The sequence below is a fragment of the Perissodus microlepis genome, chromosome 2 (assembly GCF_051167445.1).
Source record: "Perissodus microlepis isolate ML-2025 ecotype Zambia chromosome 2, ASM5116744v1, whole genome shotgun sequence".
NCBI lineage: Eukaryota > Metazoa > Chordata > Actinopteri > Cichliformes > Cichlidae > Perissodus > Perissodus microlepis.
The window spans coordinates 18,143,888-18,166,574 of NC_140462.1; the positions used below are offsets into that span (position 1 = coordinate 18,143,888).

The following is a 22,687-nucleotide window of genomic DNA, read 5'->3' on the forward strand; positions in this document are numbered from 1 at the left end:
TCTCTCTCTCTCTCTCTCTCACTAAGCTGAAAATAGGCTGAGTTGAAGTGCGCACACATCTGACAGAAACTGACACACAGTGAGCGCTCGGCCGTGTAACGAGGGTGAGTCTGAGAATTTGATAGTTCACATTTGAGCGGTAACCGGTAACAAATAACTTCCCTGCATTGGTGCACTTTTGTTGCACTTTTAGAACAATGTGGTGACGGGAATGCCTTGGCTTTTCTTCTGGTCATTTGGTGAGATTTTAGTTTTAGTTCTGCATTGGTCAGAACCAAAGAAGACTTTGCTTCCCAACCTATCATCAACATCAATATCTTTCAGCTTTGTTTTCATCAGTTGTCGTGATTTTCTGCGTGTACTGTCATTGCAATACTATTTATACTGAATTAAGTTTCAGCTAGCTATATTTCCCCTAAAATATCAGGCTGTTAATGTCGCTATGTTACTAATTTCCACAACAATTAATTATTGTATGCTCCCCTTCACTCAGATTCTATCAATGTGTCTTGTTTTGGAGGTGCAAGTTTCATTTCAGCGCTGGTGGTTAGGAGGTGCTGCAAACAAGACACACTACACTGCCATAAAGCAAAAAGAGAGCCTTTTTCATTTGCCTACTTATCTTATGTGCGTGGTAAAATGTATAAATGTGCCCGAGGGGAAGGAAGCCTTCTGATAGTAGGAGTGATATATTACATGATATGTTTGCCAGCAAACAAATTTTATTTAGAAGTAAAACAAAAAAATGAATCATGTCTAGACTGTATAGTTATATAAAATGAAAGAACTATTTAGCCAGGTTTTTGGATCAACAAATCAGGCACTTGATATCCATTCCAAAGGCAAAGAGGAGTTAAATACTGTATCCAGATGACCAGGATGTAACAGCTAAGACAAACAGATGTGCCACAGAGGCAAATGTTGGAAACCGAGGATGTTGCTGTCAGGAAAAGCAGGGCTTATGCAAACTACACCTAATCACACAGTGATATGCGCTAACACTGCATGCCTGTTCATCTCTTTCCAGATCTCCACTTTCACCTGTTGTAGTGGCACTGCTCCAACTCTATGAACAGTGGGTAGGTATTACATTCTTTAAAATGCTTTTCAAAGGAAATGAAAACACTGCATACGTGTAAAGTTCAGCAACACTTGAGGCTTTATTATAATGCTGAGCACAGTCACAATGGGTGAGCCAGTCACAGCTCTCAGCAGAATTACAGATGCTGTTGTAGTCGGGGTGTGAACATGCTGTTTAGTGGAGAAGCATTGTGTTACGCCATGATTACTCTTTTTAAACGTATCCATTTGTCACTTGTTCCAGTGCAGCTGAATCCTGATTGAATCATGTCAGACTCTATACTGGAAGAAGTCTTCATTAAAAGATCTCAACAGAAGAAGAAGACCTCACCTTTAAACTACAAAGAGAGAATGTTTGTTCTCACAGCAGAAAAAATATCCTACTATGACTATGACATAGAAAAAACGGTATGTATATAGAACTGAAGAGAGGTTTGTTTCATATTAATGTTGGCTGGCAACCTTGAGCCACCAAATAAATACTTGGCTCTTTATCTTGGACTTACCTGACTGTTTCCTCTTCTGTTAAGCAGAAGCGAAAAGGTCTGAAAGGGTCAGTTGACCTAGAGAAGATCAAGTGTGTAGAGATAGTCCAGCCAGAGCCCAATGCCCCACAAGATCGCACGTATCCATTCCAGGTAGATATTTTTCAATCCAATTTTCATTACTGAAGTTATAAACAAGAGTCAAATGCAAATGCTTTGTATCTGATTAAACTTTATATAAAATATACACTTTGCTTGCTTTCACTGCTGTTTAGCTTCGGGCCACAACAAGTAACAGGAAGATTATATAAGAATAGAGCTGCAGAAAAAGAACAACAACAAACACTTTCCATTAAAAAAAAACACGTACGAGCAGCACACAGCAGCATGAGTGAGGCTCTCCAAGGACTGTTCAGTGCTCCAATAGTTAACACTGTGAAAGTTAATTGTTAAGAAGTGAAACTTCCTCTCACACTCAGATGAGCTAGGGGCTTTTAGTGCCAATGTTGCCATAAATAGTAAAAGTTCAAGCTGAACATGTCTTAATTAAAGAAAAAGCAAAGTAACACTTCGTGGGTTCATGTGTTGAATTTCCATTAACGCATTTGAAGAGACTTTTGCCACACTTGCAGCAATCTATTCTGCAATACCAAACTTGAAAAAAATAAATAAAAAAAATACTGAAAATTGCCGTCTTGCTCCGCTGTGGATTTTTCCATAGGTCATTTATGATGAAGGGCCACTGTATATATTTTCTAAGACTGAAGACACCCGGGCTGAGTGGATAAAGAAGCTCAAAGAATGTAAGTGTGCATGTATATTCTCGCATTTCGTCACGGTATCTCATATCATCTTTCATGAACATGACCATATCTTGTGTATCTGAAAAACTATGTGGCCGTATACGTGTACAGTGGTGCGCTTCAACAGCGATCTGATGCAGAAGTACCATCCGTGCTTCTGGGTTGATGGGGTGTGGTTGTGCTGCCACCAGGAAGTTAAACAGGCCATGGGTTGCAAAGTGCTCGATAGTAAGAATGGTGAGAATTAGACTCCCCTTAGTTTAAAGTCTAAAATGATCAGGTCCTAAACTTTTAAATTAATATATCAAATAATGCCTTTATAGGAGTGACATCACAGCTATCTCGAAGGTCAACAAGGAAGCCGCTTCCTCCAACCCCAGCAGAGGTATAGACCTAGGACTTTGAGATGAACATTCACCAAGTACACACTGTTTTCTTCTATATGAAAAAAAGCAATCTTTTTTTTTTTTTTTTCCAGAAAAAGCCTACTCGTCCTTTACCTCCACAGCCTCCTGACCCACCAGCTTCCTCTGCAGGCATGACTGTTGTAGCTGAGTACAATTACACACCCATGACACCACAAGACCTGGAGCTAAGGAAGGATGAGGAGTACACCATCCTGGAAAAGTCAGATGCAAACTGGTGGAGAGCTCGAGACAAATATGGGTAAGCTGACTGGAGGTGACCCAAAAATGTCTCGTAAGAAGAGTGTGACCGCACGTAGCCCATCAGACAAATCAAAAATCAAGCGCAATCAGTTTACTCTGGAAAATTACAGTGGAGGCTAAAGTAAACCAACTGCAAGCGTTATAATGATAAAGACAGATAATCAGTGATGATTTTGAAGCACACAGATTAAAGATAATTTATATAAGAGAACGTTCAAAAAGTGGCTTCCGGGGCTACACGGCTCGTTAGTTCATAAATTTTGCATAACGAGTAGAAATGAATTTATATAATATATGATTCACTTGAATGATTTGTAAAAGTTAGAATCTGCTGGTGTTAAGAAAAAGGTCCAGCAAAAGTTCACGTTTTGCATGTGCCATCTGTTAATGTTCTTTTCTTTTCCAGAAAAGAGGGTTATATACCAAGCAATTATGTTGTAGAAGCTGAAGATGGGCTAGAAAGATTCGAGTGAGTATCAGTGTTATTGCTTTGCCCCTAATTAGGTGTATTAATGTCACATATGGTTATACATTTTATTATTTTTAACCTAATTCATTCTTGGTTCCTTATCTGCACTCTAATTAATTTCTTATTGTTGAACTAATACAACAACATTCAGGAAGAATTAAAAATTGTTTATTTTTTTTATTGACAGCTGGTATTGCAAGAATATGAACCGTAGTCAAGCAGAAAAACTGTTAAAGGCTGAGGTAAACCCATGACTGTCATTACCAAAAATATGTTTCCGGACTGTATTTAAGTCAAAACTTATGAAATATGTTGTTGTAATCAGAACAAAGATGGAGGCTTCTTGGTGCGGGACTCCAGCAAGGCTGGGAAATACACTGTGTCTCTGCTCACAAGGGGTGGCGGGTGAGTAAGTTTAGCGGTGTTAAACACTGCTACCATTTATATAGTGTATCCACTAGCTCCAGTCATGTGTGAACGCATGAAAAGAAGAACTGTTTGTAATGAAAGAGGAAACAGTGGCCCGCAGAGGGAGAGAGATGTAAATGACTTATGCAAAACTAGGACTAATGTGTCTGCGGTACTTTTTTTTAATTCCAAGACTGAGCTACCCTGTTCAGAACACTGAGGAGATTTTACCTAATTATGCATATATGATAAATCATTCCTGTTCGGTGGTTCCAGTGAAAACGTGCAAACTAAATTCACCCGTGTTACTCTTCTCTCTACAGGGAAGCTGTTGGAAGCTGCCGACATTATAACATCTGCACCACCCAGCAGAGCCAGTATTACTTGGCAGAAAAGCATAATTTTAACACCATTGCAGAGCTCATCAACTATCACCAGCACAACGCAGCAGGTCAATATAACTGCCCGGGCCATATGGATACATAGTCTCAGCTTTAATACTGTGGTATTTGTTACACAATAAACTCATTTTCAAATTTGGTTACGGTAACAGGAAAAAGGAAATGAGTCATAAGCAAGTTTGAGTGGGGAGTAGGGGGCCATTGGAAATTTTGTGGGTTTAATTATTCTTTTTTTATTATTAATCTCCACTTTATTTAACTTAAATTTACAGTTGCTTTTTAATGCGAAAACACTTTTTATTTTATTTTTTAACATCTTCTGTAGCCCTTTCACTCACATGTCAAAGCTCAATGAATTAGTTCATTCTTACAATTCATATTCCAGTCATCTTATCAAAAATGACTATCTTAATAGGTAATGTGGCTTTGTTATCTCCCCCACTAGGCATGGTTAGCAGACTGAAACACATCGTATCTAACCGGGCACGGCCCCCATCCACAGCAGGCCTTGGTTATGGTAAGATTATGACAGCACTTGAACTGCAGATGAAATTTAATTACACCTGCTTTCTTGGATTATGAATGTATTCTTTTTTATTATAACAGCTTTCAGAGAGTGTATAGAAGCTAACATGTAAGATACTGATTATTGTTTTAACAGTGTTTTGTGCTATTAGTATATTTGGCAAAGTTGTTACACTTTTGTGCCTAGTATTAGATCAGAAGATTAAAAATGTTTTTCTGTCTGTGCACCTGATTACCTGGTTTTTAGTTTGATAAAAGGAAAAATGTTTCTAGTGTTTATGGTAACCAAGAGTGGCATCTCATTTATATCTCAGCAGCAGCGCTAAAAAGATATATACAACGTGTCAAGCAGTTATTTTAATGAGGTTGTTACATGCTAAAAGAGCACAATTATTTCCTCTTGTTTGACGTAGGTGTGTGGGAGATTGACCCACGCTACCTCACCTTCATCAAGGAGTTGGGATCTGGACAATTTGGAGTGGTGAAGTATGGGAAGTGGCAGGGACAGCATGATGTGGCCATTAAAATGATTAAAGAGGGCTCCATGTCAGAAGATGATTTCATAGAAGAAGCAAAAATCATGATGTAAGCACAACTAAATGATAATAGCTGAATATCTAACTCACTCTAAGATGAGTCTGTTTGTGCACAAGACTCATAAAACTGATCTGTCATATTGGGAATGGTAGTTCCTATAATGTCTTTGAGGAAACCCAGCTCACAGTGCTTAAGTTCCTTCTTCTTTTTGCTCAAACAAGGAAGCTTCGCCATGAGAACCTGGTCCAGCTCTATGGCGTGTGCACCAAACAAAGGCCTATTTATATAGTGACTGAGTACCTTGCAAATGGCTGCCTCCTCACATACCTCAAGGAGGGCCTGAAGCAGCACCCAACAAGCATCCAGCTGCTAGAGATGTGTAAAGATGTCGCTGAGGGCATGGCCTACCTCGAGTCACACCAGTACATCCACAGAGACCTGGTGAGAGACAATGATCCACTGTGTCAAAGCTTAAAAAAGAAAAATCTCACTGCTTTCCTGTTTGCTATCCAAAGATAACGCTGAAGGTTTAATTATTATTCCTGAACCAAAAGTATTGTTTGTTTTATCTCCAGGCTGCCAGGAACTGTTTAGTAGATGGAAATGGCACTGTCAAAGTCACTGACTTTGGGCTATCGAGGTAAAACACTTTACATAAGTTGCAAAAAGAACAAGACACACTGGTACATCATCAGCATAATATTAAAATACTCTTCCTCCAAACCTTCCAGGTATGTTTTAGATGATGAATACACAAGCTCGGTTGGCTCAAAGTTCCCTGTCCGCTGGTCACCACCCGAAGTCCTTCTTTACTGCAAATTCAGCAGTAAGTCTGACATCTGGGCATATGGTAAGTAATACATACTGTATATATTTTTACTGTTTTATTGATGTACTTCAAAGTGAGTGGACACAGAAACTTCAGTATTAAAAATAATAAAGGTGCAAATGACTTAATAGGTTAATTAATAATTACTCTACTGTATAAAAAACAGTTTTGGTGAATACATAGGGAAAATAAATGTGCTAACAAAATTATTCTTTAAAATTTTAATTAAATAGTTAAATGGAAAACTAAATACATACATCGGGAATTTATATTACAATTAATGCATTAATACCTTCATTTAAAAATATATATTTTTATGCATGTGATGTTTTATTGTTCTGTTAATATCTATTTTTGACCTTTATATTTTATTTTTGGAGTTAGGTCCCTCCATATTTAGTTTTGTCTGCTCAAATTGCATAAACGCATAATGATTTTAAATTCTAACCATTTATATAATCCATTAGGGGTTTTAATGTGGGAGGTGTACACTCTGGGACGGCTTCCTTATGAGCGCCTCAACAACACGGAAATAGTGGACCAGGTGTCCCGGGGCCTGCGCCTCTTTCGCCCCCAGTTGGCCAACGAAAGAGTTTACAGCATTATGTCAAGCTGCTGGCTTGATGTAAGTGAATTTTCATATTTTATTGCAAGTTGACATTTAATATTGGCCCTAATCCTAGAGTTTGTCTTTGCTGTTCCTTTCAGAAAGCAGAGGAGAGACCAAACTTTCAGGAGCTGGCGCTGACTGTTCAGGATCTGCTATATGAGCTCCAGTAGGACTCCGAATAATGTATCAGCACAAAACATCGACAGTTCACTCAGAAGCCCACAGAGTCGTATCTTCAGATGCCCCTGGAAAGATAACACAATCAGTGAAAGTAACAGCACAGCGAAGTCCTCTGAAATGTGAATATGTGTACTGTGAATATCACTGTTGCTCACTGATTATACTATCCTTTCCATCACATAAGTAGAAGTACATTCCTATAGAGTAGCATTTCAATTGTGTACATTTTATTAAAGAGCACCGGATTGAGTTTGTATGTATGTAGTGAATTTTGTGAAATATTTGTTGAATGTGTAAACATCTTTGCATGTCTAAACAAGCTTTGTACGCGCATATGTATTGCACAAATAAAAGCCAAGTATACCAGGCTTTGAAATGTTTGAAACATCATCATGTGGAATGAAAATTAAAAATGAACATGTGCAAAAGATGAAATGAAAATTTCCAACCATGCGACAGACCTGCTGTATTCACGTATCTATATAGGACGGCGTTATCCTCACCGAATTGAAAACAAACGCTTAAACACACCCTCAAATGGATACGGCTGTTACGAAAGTTTACGTGTACAGGATGACGACTCTTGTCACACAAACGTGCTCTGTGATTGGCTGAACTACTTCCCGTTTCCCGTCGTGCACACACACGTGAAGGTCAGCAATAAAGCCATTAAGCATTTACAGTTTGCAAAATATTACTAGTACGACCTCTTTATAAGCAAGTATGGACAGCCAGGGAGCGACAGCTGACCCTCAGCTTCAGCAGTTCATCGAAATCGAGTCTCAGAAACAAAGATTTCAGCAGCTGGTGCATCAAATGACGGAGGTCTGCTGGGTAAGATAAGCGTTAAGCTACCAGCTCAGCTCTGCCATTTGCTATGTGTATAAATATATCTGTTTTTTTGACTGATGGCTGGTGTGTCTTATATTATACACAATTTTAGGCTTCCGTTTTTACTGGCCGTGGACAGAAAATTTTATTAAAAATTGATTATAACCATTTACAAACACCGGGTCGCACCGCTTTTCTTAGGCAACCCTTACCGATATTTCAAAGCAGGGATTCAGTAATAAAGTGTTAGAGACACTATACCTATACCTATTCACTATACCCCGGCTTGGTATAGCTGGCGCTTTAGATAAGGAGGAGTAGGAGTAGGAGTGGTGAAGCGAGGTGGACGGACATGTAGTATTTTAATGTTCATGTCAAAGCGGGCAAAAGGCAGACGTGTGAGGTCACGAAGGACCGCCTAAGAATTTCCTGAATAACTGGTTTAAAATACACTTTTGGCTTCGACTTTTGAGTGTCTGAGCAACACGTCCGAATCGTGGAGTGCCGCACTGCGTGCTGAGGTCACAGCTGGGGCACAGCCACGCGCTGACGTGAAGTTGGTACTTTGGAACAGGAACTCTGGCGCTGTATCAAATCTTGCCGTTACATTTCCTTTTAATCGGTGTCTCTGTTTCCAGGAGAAGTGTATGGATAAACCCGGGCCGAAGCTGGACTCGAGGACGGAAGCGTGCTTTGTTCACTGCGTGGAGCGATTCATCGACACCAGCCAGTTCATCTTAAACAGACTGGAACAGACTCAGAGGAGCCGGGGGTCGTTCTCAGAGACCATGTCAGACTAAAAACTGTTTCTCAGAGCACTAACGAGGCACACGGGCACTGCTCTGAGAGGGACCATACCTCTGACCCTGCTGTCTGTACAGTACCTTGAAGAACTGTCCAGCCAATGGGGGGAAAAGGAATTTAAAGTGTTACCTTTTCATACAAGTGCCTGAAATTAACATCGAGTATGGACTCCTGTAGTTTTTTTTTATTTGTCTTCTGCTGGCATCTGAGTGTTGAGAAAAAAAACAAACAAACCCACAAACCTAAACTCTGTTTTTGTCAAGTCACAGAATTCAAGCTCAAGCTTTAAAACTGAATCTGAATGTGCAAAAACACACTAAGCTGGCCTGCCGGGGGGGGGGGGGGGGTTTACTTGCAGCAAGAGGACTTAACTACATGCTGGTGTAATGAAAGGAACTAAAGATGTCTTGACAGAAGAGGCATGATCAGCAGCCAAGGCTGAACATATGCAATAAATAAATTTAAAAAAAAAAAAGAAAAACCAAACAATATTGTCCATCTTTTGGAAGAGTGCAGTGAAATGATGTTGTAAATGTGTTTTAATCGGCATTATCAAACATCCAAAACACAGTTAACGCAGCGATATGTTACAGCTTGCACACATTAGGTAGACATTTATACAAGTAGACAGCATTCTTTGGTGTGGTTTGTGTGTAATACTGAGGTAATGCAGTAACTGACATCATCGACTCAGAGCAAATTAAGACTTTAACACTGACTGCAAATAAGCTCACACATTTTTAAGCACGATGAAAGCTAAAGGTGCAAAACTTTGGTTATAGTTTTCAGTAACAGAAGGCACAATCTGGCTTGTGAAGGCTATTTTTTAACTCAATATGTTGTAAAAAAACAAACAAACAAATGTACACACCAGTATGATGTGGACAACAAATTTTAAATAAAATCCAGTGTACTGATAGCATTACTCTCATTTTAAAGCCTCCTCTCCCATCCTCCTCGCTTTTTTGTAAGATAGATTGTAAAGCTGTGATATGCATTAAAGTTTTAGAATGACTTTGTAGTGGTAATAACAATACTGGCCCTCTTTAAGGTGCTCTCTGGTGTATACCCCACCCTCCATTTGTGGCTCCTTCTCTGGGAAGATTCATCTCGTCTTGTGCTTGCAAGTCATAGCTGGGAAGAGCCAAGTATGGCTGTTGGCCCCATGGAAAGCCCTGCGGACCTTTCCTCAGATAAAGTGGGAGGGAATCCCAGGTAAATGTAATGTCTTTAAAGGCATGGAGGAGAAAAATTCCCAAAATGATGGTCAAGAACCCACTGATTGTTCCCACTATTCCATCTATGTTCATTCTTAACCATTCCTTGAAGAGGATGGCCGAGCAGGCCATGACAGATGTGGTGAAGAAGACGTAATAAATGGGAGTCACTAGTGATGTGTTAAAAATGTCAAGGGCTTTGTTCAGGTAGTTGATTTGAAGGCTGACACAGATTACCAGGCAGATGATTAAGGCCCAGAACAAAGGTTCCTTCAGCACCGCTGTCCCGGCAAACAGCTCCTTAATGCCAATGCCCAGGCCCTTGACACAAGACACAGAGAGCGAGCCAATCACAGAGCAGATCAGGATGTAGACCAGCACATTCTTCTGTCCAAAACGCGGAGCCACAGCACAGATAAGAATCAGACTGCTTCCCACAACGCACACAGCAAACACAATGAAACCTAATGGGAGCATTCAAGAATGAGTTAGTAACCTGAAAAAAATCAAACATCCAGCTCCTTTCAGGGATTCAGCTTCCACGGTGTTGTTAATCAGATCACAACAAAGCAGGTCTGGTCATACCTGGATCCAGGAGCTTCTCAGACATGGCACTGAGGGAAGCCACCTCTTCTTCCTGTGGTGCATGGATAACCATGACTGTGGAGCCCAAGACGCAAAGCAAACAACCAATCTTCCCATGCACATTCAACCTCTCGTTCAGAAAGTAAGAGGACAGCACGGCACTGGAGATGAAAAACATACACAGCAGAGGCAGCATTGGCACAAATGGTACTGTTCCATATTAAGAAGGGTATTTCTTTCATAGTGGAAAAAAGTGAAAGCAACAGCTTTTAGCAAATATATATATATAGATATTTCAAACCATAGTAAATATACTGTATTTATTGGGGATCATTTTCAATCTCAGATGCATTTCCAACATGCATCCTTCATTAATAATACTATTATACAACATAATACATTAAACCTTTAAAACATTTACCTGACAAGTACACTCAATGCTCCTAGTGGAGTCACAAGTGTGGCTGGTGCAAATGCATATGCGGCAAAGTTGGCAGCCTCTCCAGCTCCCACTGCAACACAACAAAGATCGTCATTAGCATGCAGATGTATTCATATCTGGTGCAGCTGTTTAGGTTAAATATTTTCTTCCAAACCCACATGTGCAAATGTGCTCTTTGAAGGAATGTGTACTTGGAATATTTGGTGTGGGTGCAGTGCTTACTACCACGTCACCAGCAAAAAAAAAAAAAAAAAAAACCCACAAATGCCTTGTTTTGTTTTAAGAAAACAAAGAAGACAGTGTTTCTAGGAAGAATCCTGACCTTGTTGCCCGTTTACAGGGCAGAATTAAGTCTGCCAAAGATTCACTTACTTGAAATTAATCCTGCCCACCATAGCCATTCTTTCAGGTAAGCGTGGCCCCCTTGACCTGTTAGTTGCACAAAGAAAAACTGCAGTAGATTTCACAATAACAGCTGCAGATTTCTCCCTCAAAACCATCATTGTTGGTACATTTATGAACAACCAGGTTAATGTTACTAATCATAAGTTACACAATGTACTGCGGTAGCTTGAATTTGCACAGCCCTTCTGATACCCGGTGTAGTATATTTTTATTATTCAGGTACACCTGTCTTCTTTTGCACTACAACATATAGCTATAGTTTTCCACAACTTATCTCGATTTTATTTATGCAGTTCAAAACAGCCAACATCTCAAGGACCTTACGGATTATGATTAACTCATAAAACATGATATATAACGTTCTCAGTTACAAAGCCCAAGGTTTTATAAAGTAGTTTAAATCAATTCCATATCAAAAAGCTAAACTGCTGTTTATATAATAATAATACAGTAATAAGACATTAATAGAAATGCCTATGTATTTATGGAAGAACTATGCTCATAGTCCATGAGTGCGTTTGAGTCATTTTGAGTCATTTTGTCAAAAGCAAAATATTACATATTTACTGCTTCTTAAATGTAAGCATTTAATGCTTCTCTATGTCTTGAAGCTTTATTATACATATTAACTCCTGGTTAATTAGTAAATCCCTAAAAAGTAAATTCATTCTTTGTTTAAAAAAACATACATAAATAAATCTAATTTCATTTGTTATAAGGGATAAATCTTTACTATACCAGATGGGTGTGTCTTTTAGTAAACTCTTGTAAAACAGGATTAAATACTACTGGCATACTGTGACTAGCAGCTTTGGTGCTACAGTGCAGTGGTTTCTGCATACCTAGGTGTCAGAATCACATAGGTGAAGTCACAAGGAAATCTCTTACATTTTTTTCTCAAATTAATATGCCACGTTTTCTCATAGTTATGCTTTTTAGATGAGCTGACTTGTTTATTGTCACAGAAAAGTCCAATATTCTGTCATTTTCCCCCTAAAATGTCAGACTTCGATGCAATGATTAAATTTTTAGTCTTACGTGATAGTTAAGTGAGTAAGAGTCTCAGTGTATGTGAATACAACACAGCTGCATGACAACTAACCTCCCTCCATCTTACTGTTGATAATGAAAGCTGGATCATTTCCATCATAAAAATTGCAATAACAATTCATCTTTAAGGGTTACTTTATTGTGTTGTAGTTATTGTTAATACAACTACGTGTTCTAAAAATCTCTTCACACGCTCGCATAAACTTTGCTACAGTTGAGTTTTGTTTTATCACCTGCTCGCATAGACCCCTTGCTGGCCAATCGGAGCAGGCCTTTCTTCTTCAAGATGAAACTTGAGCCGATAAAAACACTGGAGCTTACAGCTAGTGAGAGGCCAATGTAGAAGTCCAAACGAGTCACCTCCATCTGAAACAGCGGATAATGCAGTAAAACATGTTCCGGGTGTAAAAATGGTCGACATACTTCAAACACGAAACTTTCCAGGAATCGAACGCCGGAAAGCTCATGTTTAAAGAAGTCACATGACAGGCTGACTGTACCGCGACGAACTGAAACTACCCATTAAAACGACCGTAAAAGCTGAGCAATATGAAAGTACGTACCGCTCTGATTTGGTTGTAGTTTGTTTTAGTGCAATTCAGCTTTAGACGGTCGGCTAACGTCACATTTTGTGAAATGTTTTATCTCCGTCGTCACATTAAAGCTATTCGTCACATTCATTGCGGACCGCGGGAGGAGAAGCAGCTGATTGGCTGGTCGTCACCAAGCAATTTCCTTGTGATCGTCTTGGAAACGGTTATCTGTTACCGGTCAAACAAACAGCTGTTCGCCATTTTTTTATACGGGATTACAGATTAAATTATTTTCGTGATATTTAGTTATAATGGCTGTTTTCCTTAATAACATTAACAAAGTACTGGAAAGAAAGTCGTATAAGAAATAACACAGAAAGGTGTTAGAATATGATACTGATAAAACAGTAAAGGGCCATTCTACAGTTGTAGGACATTTTCTGTATGAAATACGACAACATGTTTGTTGTGTAAAACACACTTCTACTAAGATAAAATGTACCTAGTTGTTTAAAACGTGGTTCCAAAATATTATTTAAAACACAGAAAAATGGCATTTTTCTCTTGTCCCTACTTGCTAATAATGACATGTCTTATATACTATAGGATTTTAAATGAGTTTTACATTAACTTGATTGTTTTGAATTCGTTAACATATCTATAATTGTTTAACCTTTTTTAAAACCTTTTTCAGGATAGTTAAAAGAAAAAACGTATATATCCAAAGCAAGTTCCCACAAAATATGTGCAGACTTGTTACCGAAACCTATTTAGCCTCAAAAAGGAAGAGACAAAACAATGAGGTGGCATGATAAAGAAGAAGTGACATGATCAAGTCGCGTGCTAACACCAATGGTAGACCAAAGGTCAGTCCCCTTTGACATATTTTGTATTTGTCCAAGCTTTTCTGACTAAAGCATGTCACTCTAACCATTACAAGTCCCTGTTACCCATATTATCAAAAGAAGACAAATGAATTTCACAGTTTCATTCTTTTATTTACATAACTACGTTCGTCCCTGACTTTCACAGTACAGGGAGTGCAGAATTATTAGGCAAATGAGTATTTTGTCCACATCATCCTCTTCATGCATGTTGTCTTACTCCAAGCTGTATAGGCTCGAAAGCCTACTACCAATTAAGCATATTAGGTGATGTGCATCTCTGTAATGAGAAGGGGTGTGGTCTAATGACATCAACACCCTATATCAGGTGTGCATAATTATTAGGCAACGTCCTTTCCTTTGGCAAAATGGGTCAAAAGAAGGACTTGACAGGCTCAGAAAAGTCAAAAATAGTGAGATATCTTGCAGAGGGATGCAGCAGTCTCAAAATTGCAAAGCTTCTGAAGCGTGATCATCGAACAATCAAGCGTTTCATTCAAAATAGTCAACAGGGTCGCAAGAAGCGTGTGGAAAAACCAAGGCGCAAAATAACTGCCCATGAACTGAGAAAAGTCAAGCGTGCAGCTGCCAACATGCCACTTGTCACCAGTTTGGCCATATTTCAGAGCTGCAACATCACTGGAGTGCCCAAAAGCACAAGGTGTGCAATACTCAGAGACATGGCCTGCTGCATCCCTCTGCAAGATATCTCACTATTTTTGACTTTTCTGAGCCTGTCAAGTCCTTCTTTTGACCCATTTTGCCAAAGGAAAGGACGTTGCCTAATAATTATGCACACCTGATATAGGGTGTTGATGTCATTAGACCACACCCCTTCTCATTACAGAGATGCACATCACCTAATATGCTTAATTGGTAGTAGGCTTTCGAGCCTATACAGCTTGGAGTAAGACAACATGCATGAAGAGGATGATGTGGACAAAATACTCATTTGCCTAATAATTCTGCACTCCCTGTACATTCCACATTACATTATCTACAAATAAAGCAAATATAGCTATTCGACCCCGTTGCCTTGTCCTACACTGTTTTTAACACTGTTACTATATAATTTTTATTAAAAATAAACAAATGTTTTTATTAGCTCACAAGGGTTTGATCTACTACCTTTGTAATAGTAACTATTATAAAGTTCAGCAAGGTAGATTTAGAAAGTTGCTTAAATGAATCAATCTTAGCTATTAGTATTAGTATTAGTATATTAGTATTCCACATAAAGGCAACCATCATCACCTTTTTAAAATCTAAACTTTTACAATTTTATAATCTACATTTTCTGGTTCTGGAGAATTGGAAAATATTTTTGTAAGTTTAATATGTAAACTTAAAAAAAGATTATACAGCAGCAATATATAACAGAAAAGGGTAAAATAAAGGGTCATGTATTTGTTTGTTTTTTGTTTGAAGCCTAAATTCTCCTGTAATAATGACCCTAATAAAAGCCAGACATGGCACATAAATATTAATGAATTTGTGACGGCAGATACCACTAATTTACTTAAATAATGCTGACAGTTGATAACATCAGGCAATATCACTATTTAATAATATTTACAGTATTATTAAGTAGATATACAGTTGTGGTCAGGAGTTTATATACACTTGTCATGGGCATGAATGTGATGGTAATTTTTGATGATTTCTTTGAAAAATTTCCATGGTAGATTAAATTGTATGGAACACATGTTTACTGACTTTACAAAGCAATAAAAGTTTGGATTTATTTTGGATTTTCTCTAATCCACACTGGGACAAAAGTATATATACAGAGTCAAACATATACACAGAACCACTTAAATCTTTTCAGAAGTGGTGCCGAAAGTTCTAAAATATCTTTTAACTTGACAAAGCCAAGGCATACTAACTTCTCGTTAGTAATAATGATTGACAATTGGAAGTTTCTTTTTGCCAGCAAAAATGATTTGTTTGACACCACTCATTGGACTCACCAACACAAAATAATTCGTATTTCGGTGGATATCCAGCTATCGGTGGATACAGTAAATCCACCAAATCCAGAAAATTTGGCCAATCATCAGGAAATCAGGCGGGGAAAGCAGTGCTCCACCACTGCTGACTTCGACTAAGGGCATAGACAAGCAGTAGAAGGAATACTTTGTGGACCTCTTTAATCCTACTGACACGTCTTCTGTAGAGGAAGCGGGGTTACTGGAAAGGAGAGTTTGTCCATTAGTTGAACCCCAGATTCGGGAAGAGCAATGTGGTTTTCTTGCGCTGGTGGAGCGCTGGACCATCTCTTTATCCTGTTGAGGATAACTGAGTGTGCATGGGAGTTTGCCAACCAGTCTGCATGTGTTTTGTGACTTCAAAGTCTGAGGCCATGGTCTTCAGCTGGAACAGGTGGAGTGCTCACTCTGGAGAAGGGACATGTTTCTGGAGGAATTCAAGTATCCCAGGATCTGGTTTGAGTGAGGAAAGGGGGGGGAACAGGAGACAAGTTATTCAGATGTGTCACTACTTTGTCAAGGTTTGGAAGAAGATTCGAACAATCACAGTTTTGTTTGAACTGTGCTCCAATAATAATCACATCAACAATGTGCATTTTATTAAGCACATTGTTGTATTAATATATGCAACAACTCAACAACTTAATTGTGATAAGTGGATTAAAAAAAATACAAATCCTTTGTATTTACCTCACTGAAACCATGTGCCTGTGCACATGTCAACTTCCTAGTCTGTTTTTTGTCAATAAATTTAAAGTTTAAAAAAACGTCCCACTGAAATCGATGTAGTTTTTTTTTTACTGTAAATATTTTGCTTTTTGTATAGTTTCTTTTTTAATACTTGTTAGAATATCAGCGGTAACACTAAATTAAAGAGAAAAAAGGAAAAAATAAGAAAGCAATATCGAAAATACACCTCGTAATCTGATTGGTGGTTGATAGTCAATGCGCAACATACAGCGTTTTCATTGGACAAATTGTTGTTATTCGTAGAAACCGGAAGAAGCCTTAACCTTCACAGGCAATGAAACACATGGATTCCAGGGTTACGAAAAAGGCTTACATTGAACTGAATTTGCCGGTTTTACGCTAACACTCTACACTACGTGGATTCAGTGTCGTTTTTTGGTCTTCATGTGGACGTCGCTTGGTAACTATGAGGTTCCCCTTTCTGTTTGCTACCAGAGGATGTAGAGCGGTTTACAGACTCCATCGAAAGCAGTTTTTATCACCGGTTCCACCTCTCTGGGAACATCGGAGCAGCGCTGCTTTGAGCACTCAGCTATGCAAAGATGACAGAAGTTACTATATAACTACTCCCATCTTCTATGTCAACGCTTCACCTCATTTAGGACACCTTTACTCAGCTGTCTTAGCAGACTGCTTACACAGGTACAAACGACTGCAGGGATTTAACTCAAAGTTTGCAACAGGTAAATCTTCCATTTACGCTAAGTGTTCGTTTTTCATGTTACTTTAATTAATGGGTGTCTATAGGTATTAAGGTCTTTGTTATACACCATTTTAAGCCTTACATTGAACAGATCAGGGCAAACGAGAAAATGGTATAACAGAGAAGAAAAGACTAAGATGTTGACATAAAACTGTTCTGTGATCACCTTATAATTTTGACATTTTGAAACTGTTGAAAAAGTAAATTGGTTCGTTTTCTATGATTGTGAGTGGAATGTATTTTCATTTTAACCATTATTATTGCTTAGTTGACTTTTTGGCTTTTGATGATGCTCTTGTTATGTTTGTAATACATTCAGGCACTGATGAACATGGCTTGAAAATCCAACAAGCTGCTGAAGCTGCAGGAAAAGATGCCCTGACCTTCTGCACGGGTGTGTCCAAGCAGTTCAGACATCTCTTCAGCAGCTGCAACATATCGTACACAGACTACATAAGAACCACCGAGCAGAGACACCGTGAGGCTGTGGAGCATTTCTGGTCGGTGCTGTGGAACAAAGGGCTCATCTACAAGGGGAGTTACGAAGGCTGGTACTCCACGCAAGATGAAAGCTTTCTTATGCCCTCTCAAGTCGGTGATGCTTTGGACTCATTAGGGAAGGAGATCAAAGTGTCGCTGGAGAGTGGACACAAGGTAATTTCGATCAAACCGTGCAAACAATTTTTTTCCTTTTGTCTCTTGAGGAGCTTTAAGAAGTCTAGGAAAAATACGCCAACTTGAGCCTCTAATCTTTAGTGTGTGACATTTACTGAGTAAGTGGAGCCTAACAATGGGTTCGATTTTACCACAGACTATTTACTGCATGTAGTTCCTGTCTGTGCTCTATCCTGCCAAATAAACACTGAAAATGCTTCCCAAACGAATTGTGAAATGGAGATTTTTATCCGTTTTCCCCTTTTCAGTGTTTATATTAAGCTATTTTTACTTCATTAACAAAGTTTCAAAAAACAGATTATCTCTCCACTGTTTTGCAGGTGGAGTGGATGAAAGAGGAGAACTATATGTTTCGCTTGTCTGCGTTTCAATCTCAGCTGCTTGACTGGCTCAGAGGAAATCCTCAGGCTATACAGCCTGAGCGTTTTCACCAGGCCGTACTTAAGTGGTTGCAGGAAGACCTTCCTGACCTCTCGGTGTCCCGTCAGAGAAGCCGTCTTCAGTGGGGGATCCCAGTCCCCGGAGATGATGAACAGACTATCTACGTATGGCTAGATGCTCTGGTGAACTACCTCACAGTAGCTGGATATCCAGATAAACACAACCAATGGTGGCATGTGGCCCGCCATGTTATAGGAAAGGACATCCTAAAATTTCACGCCATCTACTGGCCAGCTTTTCTCCTAGGAGCTGGACTGCCACTGCCACAGGTGATTCATGTGCACTCCCACTGGACAGTAGGAGGAAAGAAGATGTCTAAAAGTTTGGGCAATGTGGTCGATCCTCTTGAACGCTCACAAATGTTTACAGCTGATGGTATGAGATACTTTCTCCTGCGTCAGGGTGTTCCTGACTCGGACTGTGATTACACAGATGACAAAGTTGCCAAGCTGCTCAACGCAGAGCTCGCAGACTCTCTGGGTGGTTTGCTTAACCGCTGCACGGCACCAGCTCTCAACCCAGCTCAGGTCTACCCCTCTTTCTGTCCTCAGTCCTTCCCCAGAGCACACGGAGGCAGAGCTGTGCATGAAGACTACCACATGTTGGATGCTATAAAGAAACTCCCAGCTGTGGTGGAAAAGCACTATGAGACTATGCATATATACAAAGCTCTGGAGGCCATCAGTGCCTGTGTGAGGCTCACTAACAGGTTTGTCCAGCGCCACACACCCTGGAAACTGGATAGGAAAAACAATGAAGACCAGCGCTGGGTAGACACCGTCATTCATATCTCTCTTGAGTGTCTGAGGATATATGGCACACTTCTCCAGCCAATTGTGCCAGAGACTTCTAACAAATTGCTGTCACGACTTGGGGTGCAACCGCATGAGAGGAGCTGGGCAGGTCTGAACTTCCTGGCGAGGTACCAAGGAATGGACTGTCCTTTTGAAGGAAGAGCACTAGGATCTGACAGCGGAGTGCTTTTCAGTCGCTTGGAACCTCATAATGCCGATAAACAAAAACCTAAGAAAACAAAAAAGTCTGCAAATTTGAAATGAGGATGGTGTGGGTTTGTTTTTTAATGTAATCTCAAGAGTAAGTTTCACAGTGTGAGAGTTGTCACACATGCATTGCAACCATGAACCTTTTCCTCAGTGGTGGGTGTGAGAACACAAAGATCTAACTCAGTCACACCGCACATTAGTCTATCTTTCATCTAAAACCTCATTAGTATAAGGGTTTATATCTGATTGTGCTTGCATCAAAGTACTTAAGTGCATTCACTGCTATCTGCACACTTTATACTGCAGCACATTTGCTCAAACCAAGCAGACTATTTCCAGTAGTGAGAATATATCTGAAGTAATTTCTTGTTGAGTGCTACATGTCAGAAAGACATCAGTCTCATTCGGATTCCAAAACTCTACAGTTCCTGTCTGAAAACAGCTGAAGCCTTTGTTTTAATATCATCACTCTAAACCGAATGGAGCCATAATTTAACATTTTATTCTACTGTTGGATGTCATACTGTCTGGATTGAAACTCTATTCTAAACAGTGTTAACCTGAAATGAAAATGAAAACACCTGTATAGTTACGTGTATACAGGGTCTTTACACCTTGCTGTTCGTATTTCTCAGTGTTGAAATTTTTTTTGAAAACTCCAAGATTAGTTGTACTGAAAAAAACACAATTAAATACTACATATTTAATAGCTGCCCAGTCTCTGAACAGTTGTTAGTCAAAGTGTCCTTCCACTGTTGTAATTCTTTTTACTAATCACTATAGTCCCAAGCTGAGGAAACACACCAACTTTAAGTTTTCCGTTTACCAGTATGCCTTCCCCCCTCTCTCCCAATATTAAACACACAGACGTGAATAATGAACTGATGCCTCAGTTCCATTTAGCTGGTTCACTTTCATAGTCCTTGTAATAAGAACACCGTTTTATTTACTCATTATTGGAACACTTTTACAAAACAGTCATTTACGGTGGTATTTACATCAGTTTGATACATTTTATGCACTCGTTGTCATTTTCATTTTCCTTCTCCCAGAGCTTGAAAAAGAGCAGCGAAAGATAAAAACTTTCACTACTAGGTTTTAAAAGAGGCAGCCAACACAAGTACCAGACATTAAAAACCGACATGATTTTTAATGAGAAATACACGAAACTGAAAAAAATTGTACAAATTGAAAATAAAAAAAAATTGCATTATTCTTATAATTTGTGGTAATTTTTTTCTTTACATAGGCTCCATCATTAAGCATTACGTGTTTACTTCAGATAAGGATCACTCCATTGATATTCTATAATTACACAAGTGACACAAGATCACCTCTGATTGTTGCCTCAGTGGTCAATATTGGATTTCGTTAATCTGTTTGGTGGTCCTTTGTGCCTTCAAGTCATCCCTCCTAACTACCTTGATGGGACTGGACACATGTATTCCCCCAATCCACAGAGCAGGGCCTCCACTCTGCCCACCACTATGAACAAACATTATCAGTAATAAGAGTTGGTGCCCTGTGATGGTTGTGTACCTGGGAAACAGAGGGGAAAGGTTTACAAATGTGGAACAATGAACACGCATTAGAAATGTGAGAAGATGCCACTGAAGATATTGACTTACTTGATAGTTGCTGTTGCAGCTGTCTGACCAGCGCTGCGGTCTGCTGTTGCTGCTGAGTCTGCTGCATTCCCGGTCGTGGGAACTAAAAGAGAGAGAGGTTACTTAAAACTATTTTTGCACCTTTATCCAAATTAACTCATTTTAAATAAACTCAAGTTGGATTTCCAACTTGGAAGTCAGAGCAGCCCTACTAACCCAGGGTTAATGCAAGATGACAATAGTCCACAGAAACCTTAGTAAAACTGGCCAGTCGCTCTCCTTTAACCTTGATTTATTTAAAAAGCAGCCATTTAGCAGCAACTGAATATTTGGGGTGCCTGAATGCTCAAGTGGGCTGGTAAATGATCACAAACTGATCGGCCACTCGATAATGTTCACGCTGGTCTTCGGTAGTGAGTTCTTCACCAGGAATGACGTATGTTTTGGATTGCTATCATCCTGTAAGACAAAGTGATGACCCAGACCCAGTTTTGCTGCTGGCTCTAGTTTCATCTCATCTGAAGGATGCACTTCCAGTATGCATGATCCCTCTCCAGGTTGTCCTTAGCACACTTCAGTCTGGCTTTAAAGTGTCTCTTCTGCAGAAGTGGAGTTTTTCAGTGCAGGATCCTAGTGACTGTCGAGTTGGCTAACAAATTCACTAGTGTCTTGGCAGTTGTTCTGGGGTCTTTAAACACATCTCTCATCGGTTTTCTCTCCAGAAACATTTCCCTTCCTACCTCTGCCAGCCGCCTTCTGTGCTGTGTGGCTCTCTTAGAATTTCCTGATGATACTTTTCACTCCAGTTCTTGGCACTTGGAAATGCAGTGATAACTTTGTATAGCCATTTCCTGCTTTGTGAGTAGGGCTGTGCGATATGACCAAAATCTCATATCCCGATATAAGACATCTATCGTCCGATAATGATATAAATCACAAAAATGTAACATTTTCTGTGAATTCTGTGAATCTCGGGCAGCTCGACTTGCGGGAAGTGTTTCCAGCTGTGCGTCATGTAGCTGGAGTCGAGTGTTTTAACCGATGCATGAAACTATACATTTTTAGACATAAGTTGTAACGGCCGCCGTTTTCTTTGTGAGTATTTATTACACAGCGTGCTGCGGGGAAAAGCCTGTTCTAACGTTTGAGTCTAAGGTTTATTTTTTAGCACCTGGCGGCTCTTTTACTTCTCATCCGTAAATAATCTGCTCTTTCATGTGATTCAGTTTATTTTGAAAAATCTCAACAGGATCTTGAGCTTTATTGTGAAAGGTTTATGTGGAACATAAACAAGCGGACACGCGATGGTTTTACCGTCGTCGTTGCTAACCACAACGCATAAAAACAGGCGCTGGTTATATTAAATCTAAGAGAAAGAGAGAACTTTAAGAAATTAATATAGCCACTACAGTGACCATCAAAACAATGACAAAATATTGCCGTAAACAGTTTATTGTGCGACACCACGAAACAAACGATAGCGTAAAATGAAACGATAGACGTTTTTATATCGTCATCCGATATATATCGTTATATCGAACAGCCCTATTTGTGAGTGTCAACAATTCTTTTTCTCAAGTCTAAAATGATTACTTTTATTCTTGCCATTTATCTTAAGTGACAGCTAAAACCCTTGCAGAAGTTGTTACACTGAGTGTAAATTGGTAGATTGGTTTTAACTTGATTTTACATGCTTTGATCATTACTAAGCTAAAACATGTCAGTCATTTGTGCTATTGCTCAATAAAAAGGTCAGTTTTTCAGGCAGTTAAT

General features: G+C 39.3%; 5 protein-coding genes across 9 annotated transcripts in view; 3 read left to right on the forward strand and 2 right to left on the reverse strand.

Annotated features, from left to right (window-relative positions):
• The first annotated feature begins 1,347 nt into the window (after positions 1-1,347).
• btk (Bruton agammaglobulinemia tyrosine kinase) lies at positions 1,348-7,363 on the forward strand. Its single transcript, XM_084951568.1, has 17 exons — positions 1,348-1,488; positions 1,614-1,718; positions 2,287-2,368; positions 2,480-2,605; positions 2,692-2,753; positions 2,847-3,034; positions 3,443-3,505; positions 3,693-3,747; positions 3,831-3,910; positions 4,237-4,364; positions 4,760-4,831; positions 5,253-5,424; positions 5,598-5,817; positions 5,952-6,016; positions 6,108-6,226; positions 6,673-6,830; positions 6,914-7,363. Exons 1-17 carry the CDS (start codon positions 1,348-1,350, stop codon positions 6,983-6,985), a joined length of 1,908 nt encoding a protein of 635 aa, XP_084807694.1. The 3' UTR covers positions 6,986-7,363.
• A 249-nt stretch (positions 7,364-7,612) lies between these two features.
• Positions 7,613-8,791, forward strand: timm8a (translocase of inner mitochondrial membrane 8 homolog A (yeast)). The gene is made up of 2 exons (XM_084951603.1): positions 7,613-7,829; positions 8,465-8,791. The coding sequence occupies exons 1-2, from the start codon at positions 7,719-7,721 to the stop codon at positions 8,624-8,626; spliced, it is 273 nt and encodes a 90-aa protein (XP_084807729.1). The 5' UTR covers positions 7,613-7,718; the 3' UTR covers positions 8,627-8,791.
• A 360-nt stretch (positions 8,792-9,151) lies between these two features.
• On the reverse strand, positions 9,152-13,043 carry LOC146392657 (magnesium transporter NIPA2). The gene is made up of 6 exons (XM_084951588.1): positions 12,893-13,043; positions 12,563-12,695; positions 11,247-11,303; positions 10,854-10,944; positions 10,433-10,593; positions 9,152-10,311 (listed from the first exon to the last, which is right to left on the reverse strand). Exons 2-6 carry the CDS (start codon positions 12,693-12,695, stop codon positions 9,677-9,679), a joined length of 1,077 nt encoding a protein of 358 aa, XP_084807714.1. The 5' UTR covers positions 12,893-13,043; the 3' UTR covers positions 9,152-9,676.
• Positions 13,044-16,734: 3,691 nt separating this feature from the next.
• Positions 16,735-20,529, forward strand: mars2 (methionyl-tRNA synthetase 2, mitochondrial). Its single transcript, XM_084951648.1, has 3 exons — positions 16,735-17,167; positions 17,507-17,841; positions 18,183-20,529. Exons 1-3 carry the CDS (start codon positions 16,891-16,893, stop codon positions 19,359-19,361), a joined length of 1,791 nt encoding a protein of 596 aa, XP_084807774.1. The 5' UTR covers positions 16,735-16,890; the 3' UTR covers positions 19,362-20,529.
• med12 (mediator complex subunit 12) overlaps positions 20,201-22,687 on the reverse strand; it is a 31,272-nt gene continuing 28,785 nt past the window's right edge. For all 5 annotated transcript variants that reach the window (XM_084951643.1, XM_084951636.1, XM_084951622.1 and 2 more), the window contains exons 42-43: positions 20,936-21,017; positions 20,201-20,846 (exon numbers count right to left, since the gene is read on the reverse strand). In XM_084951643.1, the coding sequence (XP_084807769.1) occupies positions 20,809-20,846; positions 20,936-21,017 (120 nt within the window). In that variant the 3' untranslated portion in view covers positions 20,201-20,808. The remainder of the gene's footprint in view (positions 20,847-20,935; positions 21,018-22,687) is intronic.